The sequence below is a fragment of the Heptranchias perlo genome, chromosome 2, assembly GCF_035084215.1.
Source record: "Heptranchias perlo isolate sHepPer1 chromosome 2, sHepPer1.hap1, whole genome shotgun sequence".
Lineage (NCBI taxonomy): Eukaryota > Metazoa > Chordata > Chondrichthyes > Hexanchiformes > Hexanchidae > Heptranchias > Heptranchias perlo.
In genome coordinates, this window is record NC_090326.1 from 157,398,943 (window position 1) to 157,424,792 (window position 25,850).

At 42.8% G+C, this 25,850-nt stretch overlaps 1 protein-coding gene across 1 annotated transcript; it reads right to left on the minus strand.

Moving 5' to 3' along the window:
• Window positions 1-1,135: 1,135 nt before the first annotated feature.
• LOC137299322 (Golgi reassembly-stacking protein 1-like) lies at window positions 1,136-25,850 on the minus strand. The gene is made up of 9 exons (XM_067967973.1): window positions 25,678-25,850; window positions 22,789-22,869; window positions 20,784-20,987; window positions 19,297-19,383; window positions 17,047-17,177; window positions 13,078-13,213; window positions 7,542-7,671; window positions 5,654-5,812; window positions 1,136-4,998 (listed from the first exon to the last, which is right to left on the minus strand). The coding sequence occupies exons 1-9, from the start codon at window positions 25,738-25,740 to the stop codon at window positions 4,727-4,729; spliced, it is 1,263 nt and encodes a 420-aa protein (XP_067824074.1). The 5' UTR covers window positions 25,741-25,850; the 3' UTR covers window positions 1,136-4,726.

A 25,850-nucleotide genomic window follows, 5' to 3' on the forward strand; every position in this document is an offset into this window, starting at 1 on the left:
TTCTAAAGGGGATGCAGGAACAGAGACCTGGGGGTATATGTGCACAAATCTTTGAAGGTGGCAGAACAGGTTGAGAAAGTGATTAAAAAGGCATTCAGGATCCTGGGCTTTATAGAGGCATCGAGTATAAAAGCAAGGAAGTTATATTTATAAAACATTGGTTCGGCCACAACTGGAGTATTGTTTCTAATTCTGGGCACCGCACTTTAGGAAGGACGTGAAAGCCTTGGAGAGGGTGCAGAAAAGATTTACTAGAATGGTTCTAGAGATGAGGGACTTCAGTTACGTGGATAAACTGGAGAAGCTGGGGTTGTTCTCCTTGTAGCAGGGAAGGTTGAGATGAGATTTGATAGAAGTGTTCAAAATCATGACGGGTTTGGATAAACTTAAAGAGAAACTGTTCCCATTGGCGGAAGGGTCAAGAACCAGAGGACACAGATTTAAGGTGATTGGCAAAAGAACAAAAGGTGACACGAGGAAAAAGTTTTTTACGCAGCGTAGTTATGATCTGGAATGCGCTGCCTGAAAGAGTGGTGGAAAGCAGATTCAATCATGGCTTTCAAAACGGAATTGAATAAATATTTGAAGCAAAGATTTGCAGGGCTGCGGGGGAATTGCAAAGAGCCGGCACAGGTTCGATGGGCCAAATGGCCTCCTTCTCTGCTGTAACGATTCTATTCTATGAAAAGACATTAAGTTCTCTGCTTTAACTACTTAAGAATCCATTCTTTATACAAGATCCTAGATAATGGATCCCGTCAGACTATTATAGTCACGGCTGTCATTGTTGTAGAGCTTGCCCTGTGTTTACCTACTGTCCACAATGCTGTGTTTTTCAGCAGGAGATGCTCAGTTGAAATGGAGCCTAGGCAGTTTGAAAGACGATGTCCCTTTGTGTAACCAAGGGCCACTTGACTCAATGAGTAATCAAATAGCACTGCCTTTACAAAGTGTATGTTTCATCACATTATGTGAAATAGAAGCAACTGGTACATGCAGAGTGACCGCCAATAACAGTGCAAGCAAGAGTGCTAATTCAGCTGCTTGAACACATCAAACCCGCATTTCTTCACTGAAAGACCAGTCCTCTAGGAAAAATCTCCATCTTATTGAACCTGGAGTCAGACTAGAATGATTAAAAGTGATGCACCCAAATTAAAATTTTTAATGTTTTCAGAAATATTACATACACCATTCATTGGCACATCTTCCAACGTACAATCATATATTATTTTGTCAAAAGAATATAATTCCCTTTGTCAACATTCACCTTTTCAGAAGCTTCTCCTGTCCCCACATCAAAACTATTACATTTATGTACAGTTTATAAATGAAAAGCACCTCCTATCTATATAAAAACACTTTCTTTTTAAAGATGTGGAAATTAGTCTAGACCTCAATTCTACGGCAATATAATAAACTTAGTGCTGCAATTTTTGACACCATCAACAGGGCTCTACACAGCTGGGTGATAGTCAGTCAGTGGCACATATTTAGAAGGGCCAGACAGCCATCTGTCACTTTATCCTCTGCAAAGGTGGGGGGCTATAACTCAGTGAGGCATTGTAGATACAGGCACAGAACTGTCAATAGTCAGCTGTAACGAGCAAATTTAAGTCACAGGCGGATCTAGGAAGCCAGCACAGTTCACCTGCTAACGCAATGTGACAATTAAAATTCACATTTTAAGAACCATTCAACTAATTAGAAAATATGCAATTCAAAAACAAGCATTAGGAAATGTAGTGCATTTTATGCATGATTTGAAAAAAAATTATACCTGTTGTTATTTGATATAAAAGCCAAAATCTGTTAATACCTTTAAAATGTTCGAAAAGCAGGAAATGCACACTTGGTTGTTCAGCATCTGGAAGAGGGTGATTGTGAACACACTTTGGGTGTAACCGTGCCGATCAAGCACCTTTTACATTTCCAGCATTGGCAAGTTTTTCTTTTAACTTAAAAGTTGCATAATTGTGCACCTTGAACACTGGCTAATGATGTCAGTGGCCTTTCACCAAGGCTATGCTGAAAGGTAGCAAGCACTTTTAATTGTGTTCTTGAAGGAGACACAACTAAACAAAAGGTAACAGAGAGACCTATGCAAGCCAGGTTACGAACGTGATGGGTTTTAAAGCTGCACGGGATGGCCTTGATACGAAGGACTAAATACAAATTTCAGAAAATAAGTGCAAGTGTCTCGGCGCCTTTGTAGGATACAAAGTTCCAAAGTTTTACATCTTTCAAGCTCTGTAGTGAGTTTTCACTTTGACCCATGTTGAGTGGACATCTATTCTAAGAGTAGGTGTGTAGCTTGTCATGATGCACTTACTGTGTTTATTCAGAGTTATTTCCCCCAGTAACATATAAACATGATTTGATTTTATTTTCCCTCCACCCTATTTAAAAGCTATTGCTTAACCAGTCCATAACTTTAGTGTGAAATGGACAAAATAAGGTCCAATTGACATGATATTTAGAGATTAGGAAGCAAAAAAAAACTACTTAAAAGGAAGTAGCACATAGAAACTGTACTGACAGAAAAAATTACTAGCATCATAGCCTGGTTAAAGCACTGGCCACTACTGCATCCCAAAGCCACAACCCACATGTAGGATCACCCTCCCCCCCTCCATTATTACATTTTCATTCATTGCCTTGTGCGTCGCTAGGAAAAGCGTTTTTTAAAAAAAAATCCCCGAACCCTTTATTAACTAGCACAAGTACTGGGCAGCATCAGAAACCACCAAATTACAGTATATACTGATGCCTTTGTGCAATGCTATGCTTCTAGGAAGCAGTGTTTTAACTCTGTGTTTCATCTAGTGCAACTGCCACATTAAAGCATGTTATACAGAATTAACTCTGTTGTAAAAACAGATAAATGCCATCTACATATTATATAGGTTTATGCTAGTTAAACAATTGGTACTCATCAATCTTGCCCACAATCGGCTCATTAGCTGATGTGAGCAGACTAAAAGGAGGCAGTAGGCTTTTAGTCTTTGGCTTAAATGGACTAGAACGCAGCAAAACGAGTGGCCTGATGGAATATTTACAAGAAATTCCGACTCATGATGATGAGCTGGCGGCTCGTGCTGGAAATTACCTGCGTGAGAACAACAGGTGAAAACAGAATTGGACTAGACTACTGTTCCCTCCAAGATCAGATAAACTGCTGACACTCACGTGAAGACTGGTCAGTCCCCTGTGGAACCGTATCCTAGTAAGAGTCAGTGTTTTCAGGAGAGGAGGGGAGTAAAATGAAGGAAAGCGTTATGAGGAAAGCATAGATAATTATTGTTGCATAGATTTGAGTTTTCTTAGCTGACAATCTGGAAAGTCTGCACAAAATCAATTGTAAGCCGGTTTCTATGCAGCCTTAAGGGTGGTGACTAACTAATAGTTTGATAACTTTAGAATCAGAGAAAAAAAATCAAAGATATAGCACAATTGTATGTAAAGCTGAGTGACGCAGAACTAGGATGCAAAACACAGAAGTAGAAGAGGAGGTTATTAATGTATAGGTTCCCTTTCCAGCAACTCCACAACAATCAGATTATTTATGTGCATGCGTGTGAGTGAGAGAAAGATAGAGAGAGAGAAAGTTCCCCAGGAAGCTATTTCAGTTTCACTAGCTTGGAGGCATTTGGGAAGAGAGGAACTGTTATGTAGCTTCATTAATCCAGGGTTGATGGATGTCAATTTTCTACATAGCACAGCTGAGCTTTTCCTTTTCCCAATGGCTTAGGTTCAAGGTTCCTAATTCCTTGTAACAACGCAGAGTTGCATTTTAATTTATGGGAAGGGGGAAAAAGTTGCAGGCCCGAGATTTTGATTTCATTAATTAAGAATGAAAGAAAAATCAATGAAACCTAGAACTGTTGGATGAAAGCTAGCACCCTACACTCTGCAGACTTAAGATTAGTTTACCTGCATGCATGTACAGTTGCTTTTCGATCATCTCACTCTGGGACTCCAGTCTGATTTTAGACATGAGAAACATTTGCATCAAACAGTAACAAATATTTCGATCTGAGCAATATAATATTGAACTGCCTGCAATCGCACTTAAGTTTTTAATGAGAGAGAATAAAAGTGAGTAACTTAATACAATCAAAAGGTTCGGATGAAGTCATGCAGTTTGATTGTAAAGCTCCTGAAGTCCTTCAATCTTTGAGATTGTGTCAGTTGCCCCAGGAATCTAACAGTACTAATCTTGTATTGGCACAGTAGTGTTGTACTGAGAAAATTAAGCTGTTTAAAATATATTTTGATTGGAATCTAATTATAATCTTGTATTTTTCCCAAAACCAGCAATTTGAACCCTCCACCCACCCCTTCCCCATGAAGGGCAGGCTGTACTTATAACAATTCCTGAAAGTGAAAAATATGAAAATAATTATATGTTTAGACAAAGGTGGACTTGTCATCAGAACTATGGTTTAGCAACCAGCTGATATGAATGAGAAAGCACTTACTGAAATACCTCCTTATTGCTTCTCATACAGTGGAATAGTTAACACTGTAATGTGACAGAAGGTATATAGCAGTCAATGTAATGTTGCCTTCAGACAAGGAGCAAAGAAAATAGCCTCAACATACAACTGCTTGCATTTCCTAAGATAGTTATCAATGTAGTCAGATATATCTTTTTAAAAAATAAACTCAGGTAAAACTTTTGGCCATGAGGTGAGTCTCATTCGCTGCTGCCTACGTGGCCTCTTCAACCTAATGATTCCTTTACTTCATCTTCGATGGCCGAGGAATCACGGGAGGTTGCGTTTTCGTCTTGCGGTGGGTGCTCTTCGCGATCCCCTGCCGGAGACTCCGTGTGGTCAGTATCCACGTGCGTATCCGGTGACATTTCAGCAGAGGCGGGAAGCGATGGGGCAGTCAGGTCAGAGATCGAGGAGTGATCCTGATCCGTTGATGAAGTTGCATGCGGCATAGCACTGGCAGAAGGTAGATCCTCAGGCACAGCTGCACTCGCCTGGTCTATTTTAAAACAAAAGACAGACAGACACATTGTAAGTCAGTCAGATAAATTCACTACTGACTAATGTTCTGCATTGAATTCTTCATCTTCCCTGCATTAGATTTGTTTAAAAGCAACAAATGAGCAGCTAATGCCTTTTCAATCATAACCGCTGGTAACATAATGCAATTTGAGAGACAGCTAGATTGAAGAGCTAGGGAGCTGTACATTTATGGCATTTGAATTGTTCTGCTAGGCAAAGCGATTGGCATCTCATGTCTGCCAGATTTAAAATATAGTTTGGGAAACAAAAAGAAGACATATTATAAACACTCTGTGCACATTTCAGTCTGTCATTACAATTACAAAACAGGTGAAACTGGGAGCTGAATTTTGATTACTTTAAAAAAAATTTTGATGTATATATGATGCCCACATTTATATTAAAAATGGCTTGATCACTTTCTCATGATCACTGTTGGGAAGTGGTGAGGACAGCATCGGGTTTGGCTGTGATGCCACTGTGGTGAAATAGCCTGCCAATACTCGCTGCCCGGACTTGAAGAATAGCCGCTTGGATGAGACACAGTAGGGCAGCTGGACCAGCAAGTCGGTGCCTTCAGGAGGGGAGAAAATTGGAGAGGCAACAAAACGTTGACTGCTGGGTGCGCTTACCAGAGTGGAGATCAAGTTCTTCGTTGGTGAGGAAGCCATCTGTTCCAGTATTGCTTTCTGTTGCATTAAAGGTAGATGAGGAGGATGAGGACAGTGACATATTCAATATCTTGGACAAATCATGAGCTTCAGGAATGGTGGCGGATCCAGGTGGAAAACCTGTTTGAGACAAATGAAATCATGAGCCTTACCTGCACCTGCTGGGCACTCTATACAGTGCAACATAACTGTAGCCACACAACCTTATTTTAATTCAAACCCTTTTAAATTCTGTGCACAAGCACCTCTACAATTTTTTTTAAGATACAAACCTGTACAAAAAAAGTGCGGAAATATGTGGCATTAGCGTGTACAATCATTCTAGTTATAAGCCAGGTGTCTGATTTGTAGAGTCTCATCATGAGAATTGCACAGCAGCAGAGATGCTGTTTTCCCAATATGTGGAGATGCCGGTGATGGACTGGGGTGGACAAATGTAAGGAGTCGCACAACACCAGGTGATAGTCCAACAGCTTTATTTGAAATCACAAGCTTTCGGAGCTTTGCTCCTTCGTCAGGTGAAGTGATGATTTGGCCTAACAATGCAGGACCAGGGCCACTTCACCTGACGAAGGAGCAAAGCTCCGAAAGCTTGTGATTTCAAATAAAGCTGTTGGACTATAACCTGGTGTTGTGCGACTCCTTACAGTTTTCCCAATATGCAGCGTTCGCACTGTATCCCAACAGATGCACGCTTCTTACTCATAACCCGAGAATGTAAGCCATTATACTACACGTGTTGCAAAACCACTTTGTAAAGAAAGAAAATCTTGCATTTATATAGCATCTTTGATGACTTCAGGACGTCCCAAAGCATTTTACAGGCAATGAAGTACTTTTCGAAGTGTAGTCATTGTTGTAATGCAGGAAACGTGACAGCCGCACAGCAAGGTCCCACAAACAGCAATGTGATAATGACCAGATAATCTGTTTTAGTGATTAGTAACGAACACTGTGCAGTATAACTGCAGCTAAGTTGGCAGGAGTTTAGGATTTGGCCTAACAATGCAGGACCAGGGCCAACTCAGATAGTCTCATCCCACTTTGGTTTCACACCGAATGTAGTACATCTTCAATAGGACACTTCAAAAAAAAAATGCAAAATAACACCACAGAGTTCAAAGAGAAGTTTGCTTCATTTTCTTTGGAACATCAGTATTCACGATAGCCTGACAAAGGTATTCAAAATGGAGTTGGGACATTATGTACTGCTGATCATTTTTGTGTGTAGCCAGCGTGTATTTTTATTTTAAATGAGAGTTTGATTTTAGTAATTTATAAAGAAGCACAATCTTAATGGTGGTTCTTCATTTGAAAATTTCCTTCGGTCCCACTCCCAATCAGTCGCCCAACTGCGTGGAATGCTCCATTTGGGAAATCGTAGATGTGAATCCCATGTTCCCAATGAGCTGTACCAATTATTTTGAAGCCAGTAATCCCAGCTGATTTCATAAAAAGTGGCACACGCATTAGGAACACAGGATAGTGCAGGACCAGAGTAAACTCTGCAGCCCATCTGACTGGTCCCAAAAACTAATGCCACCCAACTCCCTCATACTGAAGAACCCTGGCTATGCCACTGGAAATTAAATTAAAATAATCTAAGAAATAACACATTTACTATACCATCAGCTCCAGACAATACTGCAGGGCCTCAAAATTGCCCAAACAGCGATCCTTGTGGAAGCGTTCAATTCCAACATGACTGGCTGTTTGTTTAGTACGAACCCATTTTGTTACACGTCAAAGCGTCATTTGAGAGACCATTAATGGCTGACCGGAGAACCATGTCTTTGGTTTCAAACGGCCAAGGGAAACAAACTACAGTGAATTAAAAATGTCCAGGTACCTGGGTCCATGACACGTTGTATAGGAGGAGGGAGAAGTGAGCTTTCCATAGTCAGGTCAGCCAATCCCTGCTCCAAGCCTGGACTCTCACTCGTGCTGTCAGTCGGCGTGCTGGGAGCTACTAAAGGTGCCTGGTGAATAAGCACAAAACATATGTTGTATGGTGACCTTGGCCTGTCTTTAATAGCAAGCACTACAGTCGGTGGTCACACTGCAGACACTTCAAATGGATCATTTTTCAAAGCTGCTAGAGTAATCCTGATTGTTTTCTTAGTATTTTTCAATTATTTTTTTAACTTACAAACAAGTTGGAATGTTGCAAGAATGTATTTTACCCAGATGAATTCTTTAACTGATCTGGTTCCTGTAGCCAAATTGACCAGTAAAGAAAATATGTCCAGTTTAAAGTAATCATAAATATTGAGCTTCCCAATGACTCAGTTCTGATGAAAAGTCATCCACCTGAAACACTACGTCTGTTTCTCTCTCCACGGATGCTGCCTGACCCGCTGAGTGTTTCCAGCATTTTCAGTTTTTATTCCCAATCACTCAGTTGGTGAAGTCACACATGATTGAGCTTCAAAGACTAGAAGGCCTCAGGCATGATGACTGATTTCGGCTGAGTGGATGCTGCGACTGGCCTGAGTACCACTGGGCTGGGGAGGGGTAATCAGGCCATTGTCGTTGTTCCACCGTGCTCTCTGGTGACACCTGCTGGAATATGTGTCGTCGGGAGCGTTGGGAGGTGGTGACACCCAGCCCTCCATACGGTCAAATAACCTGCCAGCTCACACGTGAGTAATGGTGACTTGGGGTAAGGTAGCAGAGGGCAACTAGCTCCTGTGAAACCATAGCCCAACAAGAAGTCAACACCTTCAACAGAGGAGCAGAGGGGAGAGGATGGACAAAAACTAAAAGTGAAATATAAAGCAATTTTCCTAAAGTTTACAAACTGCATACAGACTGTGTATCAGGTAAGATTATAAGCTTTATACAATGTGACTGTAGTAAGTTTCTAAGTTTGATACAGCGTCTCTATTACAATGTGTGTCTGATAAGTTTATACGCTTTGTACAGTTGTGTGTCTGGTAAAGTTACACAGTGTGTGTCTGGTGGGTGTACAAGCTTTTAAAATTGTGCATCTGGTTAGGTTATTTCCATTAGGCTCATGTATTACTCACTGTTACCATTTAGAGTTGAAGTCATTGTCAAGCTTTTGGCTCCCCCAGCTGTTTCTAAACAGGTATTGCATGGAATTAAAAAGCTTTTCACATTTTCACTTTCTCACTCTCTCCCCACACCCCTTGATGCCTTAACAGCAAATCTTCTTCACCCTCAAAGTTATGGCTGGGGGGGGGGGGGGGGGAAATGCAAAGTTCATAGATTTTTTTTTTAAAACGATGGAACAAGTCTCTGATTGGGAAATATGAATTCCAGTGAAGTTTTAATATTTATAAACCCATTGTGAACGCAGGAAGCAAAGCAGCAGTGAAACGACGTGCAGTTCAACTCTCAAGTTTGCCATCATAGAAGCATAGAATGATTACAGCAGAGAAGGAGGCCATTCGGCCCATTGAGCCTGCGCCGGCTCTCTGCAAGAGCAATCCCGCCAGTCCTACTCCCCCCGCTCTTTCCCCGTAGCCCTGCAAATTTTTCTCCTTCAGCTACCTATCCAATTCATAGTAACATAGAAACTAGGAGGAGTAGGCCATTCGGCCCTTCGAGCCTGCTCTGCCATTCAATATTATCATGGCTGATCCTCTATCTCAATATCATAGTCCCACTCTCTCCCCATACCCCTTGATACCTTCTGTGTCTAGAAATCTATCTATCTCCTTCTTAAATATATTCAGTGACTTGGCCTCCACAGCCATCTGTGGTAGAGAATTCCACAGGTTCACCACCCTCAGTGAAGAAATTTCTTCTCATCTCAGTCCTAAACGTCTTACCCCGTACCCTGAGACTACGACCCCTTGTTCTGGACCCCGAGTCTAGGGAAACATCCTCCCTGCATCCAGTCTGTCTAACCCTGTCAGAATTTTATGTTTCAACGAGATCCCCTCTTATTCTTCTAAACTCTAGTGAATACAGGCCTAGTTGACCCAATCTCTCCTCATACGACAGTCCTGCCATCCAGGAATCAGTCTAGTGAAATTCCTTTTTGAAAGCCACAATTGACCCTGCTTCCACCATCCTTTCAGCCAATGCATTCCAGATCCTAACCACTCGCTGCATAAAAAGTTTTTTCTCATGTCGCCTTTGGTTCTTTTGCCAATCACCTTAAACCTGTGTCCTCTGGTTTGCGACCTTCTGCCAGTGGGAACAGTTTCTCTCTATCTACTCTGTCTAAACTCTTCACCTCTATCAAATCTCCTCTCAACCTTCTCTTTTCTAAGGTGAACAATCCCAGCTTTTCCAGTCTATCCACGTAACTGAGGTCCCTCATCCATGGCACCATTCTAGTAAATCTTTTCTGCACCCTCTCTAAGGCCTTCACATCCTTCCTAAAGTGCGGTGCCCAGAATTGGAGGCAATACTTCAACTGTGGCTGAACCAATGTTTTATAAAGGTTCAACATATCTCTATTTATAAAGCCCAGGATCCTGTATGCTTTCTTAACCGCTTTCTCAACCTGTCCTACCTATGCACATATACCCCCAGGTCTCTCTGTTCCTGCACCCCCTTTAGAGTTGTACCCTTCAGTTTACACTGCCTCTCCTCGTTCTTCATACCAAAATGTATCACCTCACACTTCTCAGTGTTAAATTTCATCTGCCATGTGTCCGTCCATTCCACCAGCCTGTCTATATCCTCTTGAAGTCTATCACTATCCTCCTCACTGTTCACTACACTTCCAAGTTTTGTGTCATCTGCTAATTTTGAAATTGTGCCGTGTACACCCAAGTCCAAGTCATTAATATACATCAAGAAAAGCAGAGGTCCCAGCACCAACCCCTGGGGAACACCGCTGCAAACCTTCCTCCAGTCTGAAAAACAGCCATTCGCTACTATCCTCTGTTTCCCAATACTTCGCCAATTTCATATCCACAGTGCCACTGGCCTTTTATTCCGTGGGCTTCAATTTTATTGACAAGTCTATTACGTGGCACTTTATCAAATGCCTTTTGGAAGTCCATATACACATCAACCGCATTGCCCTTAACGACCCTCTCTGTTACCTCATCAAAAAACTCAATCAAGTTAGTCAAACACGAATTGCCTTTAACAAATCTTTGCTGGCTTCCCTTATTAATCCACACTTGTCCAAGTGACTATTAATTTTGTCCCGGATTATTGTTTCTAAAAGCTTCCCCACCACTGAGATTAAACATAAGTAGCAGGAGTAGGCCATCCGGCCCCTCGAGCCTGCTCCACCATTCAACAAGATCATGGCTAATCTTCTACCTCAATGCCATTTTCCTGCACAATCCCCATATCCCTTGATGCCTTTAATATCTAGAAATCTATCGATCTCTGTTTTGAATGTACTGAATGACTGAGCCTCCACAGCCCTCTGGGGTAGAGAATTCCAAAGATTCACCACCCTCGAGTGAAGAAATTTCTCCTCATCTCAGTCCTACATGGCCTACCCCTTATTCTAAGACTGTGACCCCTGGTTCTAGACTCCCCAGCCAGGGGAAACATCCTCCCTGCATCTACCCTGTCGAGCCCTGTAAAAATTTTGTCTGTTTCAATGAGATCACGTCTCATTCTTCTAAACTCTAGAGAATACAGGCCTAGTCTACTCAATCTCTCCTCATACAACAATCCTGCCATCCCAGGAATCAGTCTGGTGAACCTTTGTTGCACTCCCTCTATGGCAAGTAAATCCTTTCTTGGGTAAGGAGACCAAAACTGCACACAATACTCCAGGTGTGGTCTCACCAAGGCCCTATATAATTGCAGTAAGACATCTTTACTCCTGTACTCAAATCCTCTGGTAATGAAGGCCAACATACCATTTGCATTCCTAACTGCTTGCTGCATCTACATGTTAGCTTTCAGTGACTCATGTACAAGGACACCCAGGTCCCTTTGAACATCAACATTTCCCAATCTCTCACCATTTAAAAAATACTCTGCATTTCTGTTTTTCCTACCAAAGTGGATAACTTCATATTTTTCTACATTATATTCCATCTGCCATGTTCTTGCCCACTCTCTTAGCCTGTCTATATCCCCCTGAAGGCTCTTTGCATCCTCCTCACAACTCACATTCTCACCTAGTTTTGTGTTATCAGCAAACTTGGAAATATTACATTTGGTCCCCTCATCCAAATCATTGATATAGATTGTGAATAGCTGGGGCCCAAGCACTGATCCCTGCGATACCCCACTAGTCACAGTCTGCCAACCTGAAAAAGACCCGTTTATTCCTACTCTCTGTTTTCTGTTTGTTAACCAATTCTCAATCCATGCCAGTATATTACCCCCAATTCCATGTGCTCTGACTTTGTTCACCAACCTCTTGTGTGAGACCTTATCGAAAGCCTTCTGAAAATCCACTGGTTCCCCCTGATCTATTCTACTAGTTATATCCTCAAAGAACTCCAATAGGTTTGTCAAATATGATTTCTCTTTCATAAATCCATGTTGATCCTGCCAAATCCTATTATTATTTTCTAAGTTTCTGGTTATCACATCCTTTATAATAGATTCTAGCATTTTCCCTACTACTGATGTCAGGCTAACAGGTCTGAAGTTCCCTGTTTTCTCTCTCCCTTCTTTCTTAAATAGTGGGGTTACATTTTCTACCCTCCAATCTGCAGGAACCGTTCCAGAATCTATAGAATTTTGGAAGATGACAACCAATGTATCCACTATCTCTATAGCCACCTCTTCCAAAACCCTGGGATGTAGATCATCAGGTCCTTGGGATTTATCGACTTTTAGTCCCATTAATTTCTCTAGTACTATTTTTTTTTTACTAATATTAATTTCTTTCAGTTCCTCATTCTCGCCAGACCCTTGGTTCTCTAGTATTTTTGGGAGGTTTTTGTGTCTTCTTCCGTGAAGACTGATACAAAGTATTTGTTTAATTTCTCTGCCATTTCTTTATTCCCCATTATAAATTCTCCTGTCTGTCTGTAAGGGACCCACATTTGCCTTCGCCAGTCTTTTCCTTTTTACATACTAGAAGCTTTTATAGTCCGTTCTTATGTTTCTCGCTAGTTTACTCTCATATTCTATTTTCCCTTTCTTTATCAATTTCTTGGTCCTCCTTTGCTGAATTCTAAAATGTTCCCAATACTCAGGCTTACTGCTTTTTCTGGCAACTTTATATGCCTCTTTCTTTGATTTAATACTATCTTTAATTTCTCTTGGTCCGACTGACTGGTCTGTAGCTGAGGATGAGCAGATGCAAAATCAAATCGCCCTACAGCACATCAAAGGTGTAAAGAAATACCTGAAATAGCGTGAAGAAATATTTTGATAGTAAATGAATGAGAATTGGGTTTACAGATAAATACGTTACTTGTGGGGTATTTTTTTAAGACTGGGTTCAGCGTGCCTCTCGAACCAGTGGTGTTACCCACCTCTGTGTAACCGTTTTCTGGGTTCTGGGATGGGGTGCTTGCTACCGACGGTGCTGGAATCTCGATCTTTTTCTCTGGCAATGCAGGACGGGAGGGGATTCTGTGCAAATAGCCATAGCCAATGCCACAACCCAAGCTGAAAAACGAGAAACGTGTACAGTGAACATAGTGGAATCTTTCTTAAATTAGCACAATTCATATATTAAAGAGGCTGAATATAGTAAGAACATAAGAAATAGGAGCAGGCCATATGGCCCCTCGAGCCTGCTCCGCCGTTCGATAAGATCATGGCTGATCTTCGACCTCAACTCCACTTTCGCACCTGATCCCCATATCCCTTGATTCCTTAGATTCCAAAATTCTATCGATCTCAGCCTTGAATATACTCAATGACTGAGCATCCACAGCCCTCTGGGATAGAGAATTCCAAAGACACTCAACCCTCTTGAGTGAAGAAATGTTTCCTCATCTCAGTCCTAAATGGCCGACCCCCTTATCTTGAAATTGTGTCCCCTAGTTCTAGACTCTCCAGCCAGGGTAAACAACCTCTCAGCATCCACAAGTCCCAGCCAGAATAAAGATGTTTGGGTAATTCCCCCCATCAATCACGCCTGGAGATTGCACTGCTGTAAGTGACTGGGATTAATTTTACACACATAATTTGTATATAAGTAACTATCGTCCACACTCTCTGCATTTTGCAGGAGAAATAATCCAGCTGTACTCAGGAGACTCTGATTTGGTCACGAGTTCGGAGACTCTAAACTAAAACCACAACTCCTGCCCCCGCCTCCAGCTCACTGGCTGACACTGTGGTGTCAATATTCACTCCGATATTAAAGAGGTGTCATCTTAATGAGAAAAGCATTTGGCAAATCTGATCAGTTACAGGCACACCACTTGTTGACATAAGTGACAATGGAACGTCTGATCAGCTACAAGTTATGTGAGCAGTTTTCATCAAAAAGAACCTTCTGGAACTTGTGCTGTCCTTAAGGTATCAACTCTTGCTGGTGTACCACTCCAAGGGTTCTGCCTGTGCAGTCCTCCAGTATCTTGCCCAAATGACCACTGTCCACAAGAGGTTACACAGACAGCGACGGTCAGAGGGTTCTCTGACCATGGACCCCATCAAACCAAGACTTGATACTGTTCACCTGGCCTCCACACTCTTGCATTTTCCAGCAGGATTAAGGGTATCATAGTATCATCGTAGATACAGCACAGGAGGCGGCCATTCGGCCCATCGTGCCTGTGAAAGAGCTATCCATTTAGTCCCATTCCCCTGCTCTTTCCCCATAGCCCTGTAATTTTTTTCCCTTCAAGTATTTATCCAATTCCCATTTGAAAGTTATTGAATCTGCTTCCACCACCCTTCCAGGCAGTGCACTCCAGATCATTGCAACTCGGTACGTAAAAGAATGTTTCCTCATGTCGCCTCTGGCTCTTTTGCCGATCACCTTAAATCTGTGTTCTCTGGACACTGACCCTTCTGCCAATGGAAACAATCTCTCCTTATTTACTCTATCAAAACCGTTCATGGTTTTGAACACCTCTATCAAATCTCCCCTTAACCTACCCTGTTCTAAGGAGAACAACCCCAGCTTCTCCAATCTCTCCACATAATTGAAGTCCCTCATCCTTGGTACCATTCTAGTAAATCTCTTCTGCACCCTCTCTAAGGCCTTGACATCCTTCCTAAAGTGTGATGCCCAGAATTGAACACAATACTCCAGCTGATCAGTGTTTTATAAGGTTTAGCATAACTTTCTTGCTTTTGTACTCCATGCCTCTATTAATAAAGCCCAAGATCCCATTTTTTTTTGTGGAACAGCCTTCTCAACTTGTCCTGCTACCTTCAAAGATTTGTGTATGTGCACCCCCAGGTCTCTCTGTTCCTGCATCCCCTTTAAAATTGTACCATTTTGTTTATATTGTCTCTCCTCATTCTTCCTACCAAAATGTATCACTTCACAATTCTCTGTGTTAAATTTCATCTGCCATGTGTCTGCCCATTTCACCAGTCTGTCTATGTCCTCCTGAAGTCTGTTACTATCCTTCACATTGTTTACTACATTTCCGAGTTTTGAGTTATCTGCAAACTTTACAATTATACCCTCTATACCCAAGTCCAGGTCATTAATATATATATATAAAAAGAACAGTGGTCCTGATACTGACCCCTGGGGAACACCACTGTATACTTCCCTCCAGTGTGAGAAACAACCATTCACCACTACTCTCTGCTTTCTGTCCCCTAGTCAATTTAACTGGACAGGGATCAGGAACAGCGACCCAGGACGATTTTCTCTTCCCCAGCCCAGGTGTGTTTTTAGCACCAATTAAGTGCTCAGTGGTAGCGCTCTCGCCTTTGAATCATAAGATTGTGGGTTCAAGCCCCACTCCAGAGACTTAAGCACAGAATCCAGGCTGACACTTCAGTGCAGTGCTGAAGGAGTGCTGCACGGTCAGAGGTGCCTTCTTTCGGATGAGACGTTAAACCAAGTCCTCCTCTACCCTCTCAGATTGATTTAAAATATCCCAGGGTACTTTATTCTAAGACGAGCACTGGAGTTCTCCCGGTGTCCTGGACAACATTTATCCCTCAACCTATACATAAACACAGATGATCTGGTCATTTATTTAACTGCGGTTTGTGGGACCTTGCTGTGTGCAATTGGCTGCCGCGTTTCCTACATTACAACAGTGACTACACTTCAAACGTATTTCATTGGTTGCAAAGCGCTTTGGGACGTCCTGAGGTCATGAAAGGCACTATATAAATGCACAACTTTCCAAGGAGATCTCATGGTTTTGGGTGGGGTGGAGAGTGTATTGTATCACAACTGTGTGGGACAGGCTGGATGGACCAGAGGGTCATTACCTGTCCGTCATTGTTCGTGTGTTTTTAAGTTCTTTCAACTGTGTATCACCCATACTGTTGCTCTGGCTGAAATCAGTAAGCTCAAACATAGCATGGGAATCAAACCTGTGACCTTCTCACAGGTGCACTGTCAAACCATCAGGGCATTTCTCAATGAACCATTCGGGTACTGCCAAACGCTTTATTCATGAAAATTATACCCCTTTAAATAGAGCATCCCACCATCAAGACAAAATCGGTCGCAAAGAAACGTGTTGAACATGAACATCTTTTGAAAGGTCATCGACATGAAACATTAACCCTACCCTCCTCTCTCCACAGATGCTGCCTGACCTGCTGAGTGTTTCCAGCATTTTCTGTTTGTTTATGAACATCCATTTGTACTGCCAATCTTAAAATGTTTTTGTTACAGGAATTGGTGGTGGTCATGACTGTGTTATAAGTGTGCTAGTGTAACTGATGGTGTGCAAGGAGTTTCAAAATTCAATCTATCTGTAGAGTTAACTAAGTTAAATGGATCGTGGAATTTTTTGATTGATAGTTTGGCTAAGAAATCAGAGTGAATCACGAGGTGGGTTCTTCTAGGTGTAGAAGGCTGTGCTAGCGAGAGGCTTCTTGGATCTGAGGAAACATGTGCTTGTGCTTCCCATTGTTGAAATTACGGTTTACACCGTCGCTAACAAGAGGGGAAAAAAAGATGGATGAAGCAGCAAAATGAACATGATTGTTGACAGTCCGCCTGCCTCTGATATGTGGTTGCTGGAGGGGTTTTTTTTTTTTACACATCGGAAGGGTTCAGGCAGTCGTTCTAACTTTGCCGCACAAATGTGCTGCAGGCTAGTTTTGCCTTTTTAGTCCGCCAGTGCGATAAGTATGGGGAAGAGGCACAGAGCAGAGACTAGTAACTTCCCTACTTCAAAACCTTGCTTAGTGGAACGGGAAAGTGGTTTGTTATAGTCACAGTTCTTCTCCATGTCTGACAGTGAACGATGGAGGTAGGAAAATGCCTGGTACACAAAGGTTTCCCAGATAATGCGCCTTAACATGAAGCAACAGCTTGAAAATTATAGTCAATCAGCACATACCTTCCTTCTCCTCCCCATGCCCCATTGGGTGTAACCATGACGTCTCTGGAGGTGTCTGTCTCACTGTTATAAACCAGCAGCTTCAGGGGCTTTCCTTCGAAGGCATCAATCAGGTTGAAAAAATCTTCAGACTAGTTAAGGAAAAGTGCAGATTTTTTTTTAAAAAAGTTTCCCACTTTTTGCCTCACACAAAAAACCTCAATCGCAGGCTGATTTAGGTGCGATTTAACCAACAATATTTTTACACACATCAATTTATATAAGACAAATGAGCTCTTTTGGTAGCTCAGTTGGATAGATGTACTGGCCTGTGTGAAGCGGTCGAGTGCTGAAGAACAGAATAATTCAACGTTTCTGACACTCTGAGTTAACACTGAGCACCCCCAGAGAAGGTATGGCCAAGGCCTCTGATGCTCTGCAATTCTACGACGCAGAAATTGCTGCAGGATTTAGCACCCAGCACAGGACTCCCCTCCCCATCCACCATTCTTGTTTTCCTTCCTGGAATAAAATTTGGGGCTGCATTTAGTGACACCACTATTCCCGGCCAGAATGGAGATGACTGGGTAATTTCCCCCGTCAATCAGGTCTGGAGACGGCACTGCTGTAAATGACTGGGATTGATTTTACACACATAATTTGTATTATGTAACTATCCTCCACTCACTGCATTTTGCCAGAGAAATCACCCTGCATTTATCGGGAGAGGTCGCTGTAGTTTTGGTTGTGAGTTCTGTTTGCTATAGTTCGTAGAGACTCTTTAAATAGGTTGTTTTCTGAGTAAATAGACTTTGTTTGCTGTAAAATAGACAGCTTGCTAAAAGTCCCCGCTCCACCTCCAACTCAGTGGCTGACACGGCGGTGTCAATAGATACTGGTAAAAGTTTTCAGGCGAGACAACTAGACGTTTAGCTGTCTACAGACTTAACCGCTTAACAATGCATTCTGAGTTGTCTACAGTAAACTGCCATTAAACAAATTATCTAAACAAAAGACCTGCTGCTGAATCCAGATTCTCATGTCTCAGAATCTGACTGGGCTTGTTGCAGAAAATGGCCTTGGAGAAGCCGCAGAACTCTAGGGCCCAAGATGTAACACAGCTGCCTAGATTAATGTTCTCTCTACTCTAAGCCAACGGTAGCCTAGAAATTTCTGTTGGCGATATAAGCAGACGAACACTTAATACATTTGCACAGCTTTCCTGTGTGAACAGGTTAACCTCAGCACTAGAATAGTGGACAAAGGAATGTCATATGAGCAAGTTAAGTGTTTATCCATAGATATCAGCAAAGGCAAATGTGTCTTAACCCAAGAACATTCCATTCCCCCCCCCCCCGCCCCACTACCGTTCCAGCAAAACTGTCCTCATCAGAATGTTATTGTCACTCTTCTGCTAAATTGTGGGCAATCTTGTGCCATATACTAAGGTTCACTAGAATCTGGGTTCAGAGCTCCCCAATTAGATCCATCCTAATATATCACACCAGTATCTTAGGCTGCATTTTACACTTCAACGTTAGCACTGGTGTGAAGCCATTCAGAATCAGGGCCCAATTTGACGCCGAGGTGAAGTGGAGCGAGATTCTCTGGATTTCACCAGTGTCCAGTCTGGGATCATGGGATCCATTGAAAACCCACCATCCACCCCAGGCCATTTTTAATTTAGGTGCCAGCCATGGCTCAGTTGGTAGCACTCTCGCCTCTGAGTCAGGAGGCCGTGGATTCAAGCCCCACTCCAGAGGTGGGAGCAAATAATCTAGGCTGGCACTTCAGCATAGTACTGAGGGAGTGCTGCACTGTCGGAGGTGCCATCTTTTGGATGAAATGTTAAACCGAGGCCCAGTCAGCCCTTTCAAATGGACGTAAAATATCCCATGGCACTATTCGAAGAAGAGCAGTGGTGTTCTCCCAGTATCCTGTCCAATAATGATCTCTCAACCAACATCACTGAACAGAGTGTCCAGTGATTTATCTCATTGCTGTGTGGGGGACCTTGCTGTGTGCAAATTGACTGCCCCATTTCCCTACATTACAACAGTAAGTACACTTCAAAAAGTACTTAATTGGCTGTGTTGGGAGAGAGCTCTGTATACACATCTATCCAGGCACACATAGATATCTCTCTCTCTCTGGCAGGGTGGTTAGAGTTCCAACCAGGCAGGAGCCAAGCTATGCAAGTAGGAACCTGAACCACAGCTAGCCGCCTCAGTCTAGTAACTGCAGCATAAATGTACCTTGAGAGTTTGTTACCTCTTGCATCACTTGATCTGCGCCTACAATGTAATCGGTTTGAGGTCTGAGACCTGCCAGGGCTGCCGGCGAATTTGGTTCAACGTCCTGTTGAATGGGAAAAGAAAACACAGTGAGGGTGCAAACCATTGATCTTGTGTCTGTGGACAGGTGCTACTTCTGCTGCTGCATCATTTAACCAAAGGTGAAACACAAAGCAGCATTGAACAAAAAGAGAGGAACGATTTATATTTTCACAGAACGAGCATACAAACAGAAATCAGTAAAACAAAGAAAAATTGTGAGCTAGGTTTCATAACCCACCAATGACCCATCCACTCACTAGCAACACCAATGACGCTCAGTGGCATATTTTTCATGAACTATTGCTCCTTTTTGTAAATCCGGTGTTTAGTAACATTGCTGATAGTATCAGGGGATAAATCTGTCACAAAGTGAAACATCTTTGGGATCAATCCATTGCCAGTGCTGGTTTATTACATTCGTCGACATTGCTGGAAGATGCTACGGGTTAGCTGTGCCCCATTTCACTGTTTGGCAACTAGGGAAAGGTTGCACGTAACCTTTAGAACATGCTGCCGATTAGAATTGAAGTGACGTTCATTACCAGCTGCACGAATGTGCATTTCCCCACCCCTGGACAAAGGACGAACCTCCTCTCGACAAAGCTGTGGCTGAAGAACACGTGGGGAACATGCCAATTGGGACAAGTGATGTTCCACCTCCGCTTGGAACTGGGAAGATACCACGCAGCCTGCTCTTAGAGGCTCACACAGCGCAAACTGCTCCTGCAACAACATGCATTTATATAGCGCCTTTAACACAGTAAAACGTTCCAAGGCGCTTCACAGGCACGTTATCAGACAAAATTTGACACCGTGCCACGTAAAGAGATATTAGGACAGGTGACCAAAAGCTTGGTCAAAGAGGTAGGTTTTAAGGAGCGTCTTAAAGGAGGAGAGTGAGGCAGAGGGGTTTAGGGAGGAAATTCCAGAGCTTAGGGCCTAGACAGTTGAAGGCAGCAATGGTGGCGCAAAGGAAGTGGGGGATGCACAAGAGGCCAGAATTGGAGAAGCGCAGAGATCTCGGAAGATTGCAGGGCAGGAGGTGACAGAGATCGGGAGGTACGAGGTCATGAAGGCACTTGAAAACAAGGATGAGAATTTTAAATTCGAGGCGTTGCTGGACTGGGAGCCAATGTAGGTCAGCGAGCATAGGGGTGATGGATGAACAGGACTTGGTGCGAGTTAGGATACGGGCAGCAGAATTCTTGGATGAGCTCAAGTTTATGGAGGGTGGAAGATGGGAGGCCAGCCAGGAGAGCATTGGAAGAGTCAGTGCTCAAATAATCATTCCTCGTTACAGGCGAGAGGTTTTAAAAATCTGTACAGTTTATATTTAACAGTCTGTTTGCTCTAAGAGCACTAACTGCCTAAGTTACATTTAAACTGATAATCAGGGCCGTGTTCAATTTCATGTGTACTCACCAGCACATGCCAGATATGTTCATGCGCACCTTCAAAACTGCAGAAGCGAACACTAGCTCCCAGCAGACCCTGTCCACCCCACATGTTACTGGGGACAACCTCCACCTCCCGCACCTTCGCGGCTTTCATGCTGTACACCTCCAGCTTCACCGGCTTCTCTGCATTGGCTTTCAGCAGGTCCTTAAAAGTGTCATTGTCCTTGTTCTGGAAAGTTTAAAAAGAAAAAGAATTTTAGCCACATTTCAGTTCAGTAATTGCAAATTTGCACCAACATAAATGAACTGGTAACGTAGGTAATTTTCAGCATAAACAACAACTTGCATTTATATTAGTAGTATTAACGTAGTAATAAGTCCCAAGGTGCTTCACAGGAGCGTTTTCAAACAAAATTTGACACCGAGCCACATAAGGAGATATTAGGACAGATTGAGTAAAAGCTTGGTCAAAGAGGCAGGTTTTAAGGAGCGTCTTAAAGGAGGAGAGAGGTGGAGACAGACAGGTCTAGGTAGGAAATTCCAGAGCTTAGGGCCTAGGCAGCTGAAGGCACTGCCGCCAATGGTGGAGGTTACAGAGATTGGGAGGGGCGAGGCCACGGAGGATGAGAATTTTAAAATCGAGGCACTGCCAGACAGGTCAATGAGTACAGCGGTTTGTGTTCAGCTTCTCTGAAGGTTTTTTTTTCCCAGTAACAGATGGGAACCTTCACGGTTCTTTTCTCCAAAAAGAGTAAAAGAGTGGCCTCAAATTATAACTGGCCCATATCAGGATCATCTGCCCTTAAAAAGAAACTGCAAGTGGCAGAAATCTGAAATATAATCTGAAAGTGCTAAAGCTACAAAGGAGGTCTGCCAATGTCTGCGAAGGGGACAGACAGAAGGTCTTCAGTTCCCCGTTATCCTTCGCCTCAGCCGTTGCCTTAACGAAGGAAAAGAATCTTTTGAAACAATAGAACACAAAAACAGAGGAAGTCATGATCAAACTGTACAGTGCTCCGATCAGACCACACCGCAAGTACTGCCACCAGTTCTGGTCACCAAGGCTATATCCAGTTGCAAAGAACTGCCTTTATAATGGGACTGAGCAATGAAGCTGTAAGTCGTCTAATACAGATGTGGGAGGTAGGTCATATTTTATCCGATAATGTCAGTTGTAATCTCACTTATAATCAGCAGGGAAAACGAGTTTTGACTCCTAGTAGAATTTAACATTTGTTTGACATCAAGGAATTTTAAGATAGAAAGAACCAGAGGGGAGGTTAGGAGAAAGATTTTTACACAGCGAGTTGTTATGATCTGGAATGCATTGCCTGAAATCGTGGTGGGAGCAATCGTAGGAACATAGGAACAGGAGGAGGCCATTCAGCCCCTCGTGCCTGCTCCACCATTTGATAAGATCATGGCTGATCTGTGATCTAACTCCATATACCTGCCTTTGGCCCATATCCCTTAATCCCTTTGGTTGCCAAAAAGCTATCTATCTCAGATTTAAATTTAGCAATTGAGCTAGTATCAATTGCAGATTCAATAGTAACTTTCAAAAGGTAATTGGATAAATACTGGAAAAGGAAAAGTTTTCAGAGCTCTGGGGAAAGAGCGGGACCAATTGGATAGCTCTTTCAAAGAACCAGCATAGGCACGATGGGCCGAATGGCCTCCATCTGTGCTGTATGATTCTATGTCCATGTGAACTGGGAAAAACACCCAACAATAGAATTACAGACTTTGTCCCTCCAAATAGGGGTTGCGCCTGGAAAGAGCATTTTGATGTATATAATAGTTGATGGTCACTAACGATTGTAGCGGTAGGAACAATATAAGGTAATGAATTAAACGCATGTCACAAGAATCATACTAAGTAACATTAGCTAAAGTGGGATTTATCCAATATGTCTAGTGACACCATGGCCTAAATTGTATTTTTGTGCATTTTGAGTTTAAAAAGCTTTGGTAAATCCAAAATTGATTAATGTATGTCTGTGAATACCTTTTACATAAACAAGACTTACCAGCCTGGTATGTCCCATGGTGAGAATGAAATCAAAGAATGGCTCCAAGCCTGCATTTTGAGCTGGGGAGTTTTCTTGTATCTAAAACAAGGTAAAAACATAAAATGCCTCATCAAACTTGACTTGAGTATTTTATTCCTGAGACCATCTGTAACATAGGTCAGATTGTTTGAGTTTGTGTTACTTGTTACAAATTTCAGGCCTTTTCTTTTAATTCATTGTCGGGATACGAGTGTGGCTAGTAAGGCTGGGATTTATTACCCATCCCTAGTTGCCCTGGAGAAGGTGGTGGTGATCCGCCTTCTTGAACCGCTGCAGTCCGTGTAGTGAAGGTTCTCCCTCAGTGCTGTTCGGGAGGGAGTTCCAGGATTCAGCGACCATGAATGAACGGCGATGAAGGAACGGCCTATACTAGATATTCTCTCAGGTTCAGCACCACCAGTCACTCCCATGAGCAGATCTCACATTCCCCCCCCCCCGATCAAGATTTACTGCCGCATATGTAGTCATATGATAGCAAGATCCGGGAACCGTAACAATGAAACCACCTATGCGTGCTGGATACCATTATCTCACACGTTCCCCCACACGTCCTACATTCTGGAAGGTACACTGATAAATACATTCTAGTGAGATAAGGCCAATTGTAAACCAACAACTGGTGTATTCCATACGTATCAGAGTATTTTTCAGTGGAAATTGATCTAATCCATTTTGTACTTCATAGCATTAAAACATGCCCTCTATCACTGTTAATATAAGAACAATTGTAAACAATTTTACAACACCAAGTTACAGTCCAACAAATTTATTTTAAATTCCACAAGCTTTCGGAGGCTTCCTCCTTCGTCAGGTGAACGGTATGGAATTTCCATACCGTTCACCTGACGAAGGAGGAAGCCTCCGAAAGCTTGTGGAATTTAAAATAAATTTGTTGGACTGTAACTTGGTGTTGTAAAATTGTTTACAATATAAGAACAATGAGAGATGGGAATAGATCCTCTGGTCCATCCAGCCTATCCTACATAATTGCGATACCTTGTGCATCACAATATATACACTCCCTACCCCCACCCGAAACCATGTGATCTCCTGGGCGAGGCGAAAAAAGATTTAAAAAAACAAAATTAAAAGGGCTAAATTTACTGAAACTAGTCATCCTTAACCTTTGTGTGTGTTTCCAATTCAAACTTCTGCAGACTGAGCTTGAACTCAACAAGCTGCCAAAAACTTGATCCCTGACCCTGCCGCAGCTCTCCAAGTCGGGGATTGGCTAATTGAATTGCCAGTTCAACTGGCTATCACCCTCCTGTGTGCGAGTCTCTTGCTACCTCCTGCTGGGCTAAGATGAATGAGGGGTACACCTGAACATTAAGCTGTCTTTTTCTCTTTCAGATGTTGCTATGCATTGCCAACATTTTCTGTTTTTAATTTGATTTTGAACCGTAGGAGTTTACAGCACAGAAGGAACCATAAGCCTCATTTCAACTCTTTGACCCCTGGGGTACACCACTTACAACCCCTCTCCACTTCCAGCAACACCCATTTACTAACATTGTTTCCTGTATGTCAACCAACTTTCTATCCAGAATGTTTTATTTCCATATGTACTGTACAGCTGAATTTTCCTAACAAGCTTCTTGTGAGACACCTCCTGTTGTGTATACTGTTGCCTTCTGAAACTGTTGACTTCCATTCATCTATCCATCGATTTTGTCGACTTGCCTTGAAGAAATCTGTGCTGACTGTCCTTGATTAACCCATACATTTCTAAATGCTTGGTAATTTCATCTTGAATTATGGATTCTAAGCGTTTACTCACAACTGAAGTTAGACTAACTGCTCTATAGTTACCTGGTTTATCCTTCTTTAACAAAGGTGCCACATCAGCAATCTTCCAGTCTCCAGCACGAGTTTTTTTAAAAATTCAACTCTTTAATAAAGTTATCAAATATTGTAAAGCCTCCCGAATCCATCCAAAAACACATGTTTTAAAGTCGCTTTTTAAAAATGATATCCTGAAAACTAAATAGGGGTCTATAACCAACAAAATATTATACGTCTATATAAACAAACAGTTAGCTCAATACATGAAGCATCATTAACTCTTCTTTGAAAATGTTTTTTTTCATATAAATCAACAAGTTTTGTCCCTTCAACTTTTATATATGTAAGGAATCTTACAACACCAGGTTATAGTCCCAACAGTTTTATTTGAAAATCACAAGCTTTCGGAGATTATCTCCTTCCTCACTCACCTGACGAAGGAGATAATCTCCGAAAGCTTGTGATTTTCAAATAAAACTGTTGGGACTATGACCTGGTGTTGTAAGATTCCTTACATTTGTCCACCCCAGTCCATCACTGGCATCTCCACATCACAACTTTTATTTAAGAAGCTTTCCTTTAATGAATGGAGAAAGGGGGGAGGGGGGGGGGAAGTTTATATATATATATATATATGAAAACTTTTTAAAAAAATAAAAAAATGATGACAGGCTGCTGTGAGCAGGTGTCTTATAACTCGGGACAGCAGCAAGACCCATCTGGGGACAGGACTGTCCAGTCCCAGAGCAGGACGCCAGTCCTGTGCCCTGTGGCCGGAGGTGAGGGCTGTTGCTATCGGCCTCAAGACACCGGTAACCCCGAGAAGGGGGGGGGGGAGGAGGGGGAAACGGTCGGTCGGTCGGCCGGCCTTCTCTCTGCCTTATTGCCTCTAACAGGGAGGAGGGGGATTAGATTACCGGGACATCCCGCCCCCGCCGAAGGGAAGTACCCGGCCTCTGCAAGTTGCCACGGCGGCAGTTTCCCTTCCATGCCCGGAGGGAGGCTCCTTGTTCTCCCTTCCCGGCCAGGCCCAGCCCCCCGTCTCTCTCTCTCTCTACCCACCCCATGGACGTGGTATCCCTCGTTGCCCCCGCTGGGGATTTCGACGCTCTGGGAGCCTCCCATCTTCCGCTCGGCTGCTGCCGCCGGCTCCTGTCCTCGCCTTCACTTGACTCCGATCCCCGGGCTTCACTGCGCACCGACCCGACCCGACCCGACCGACCCGTTCAACTCCC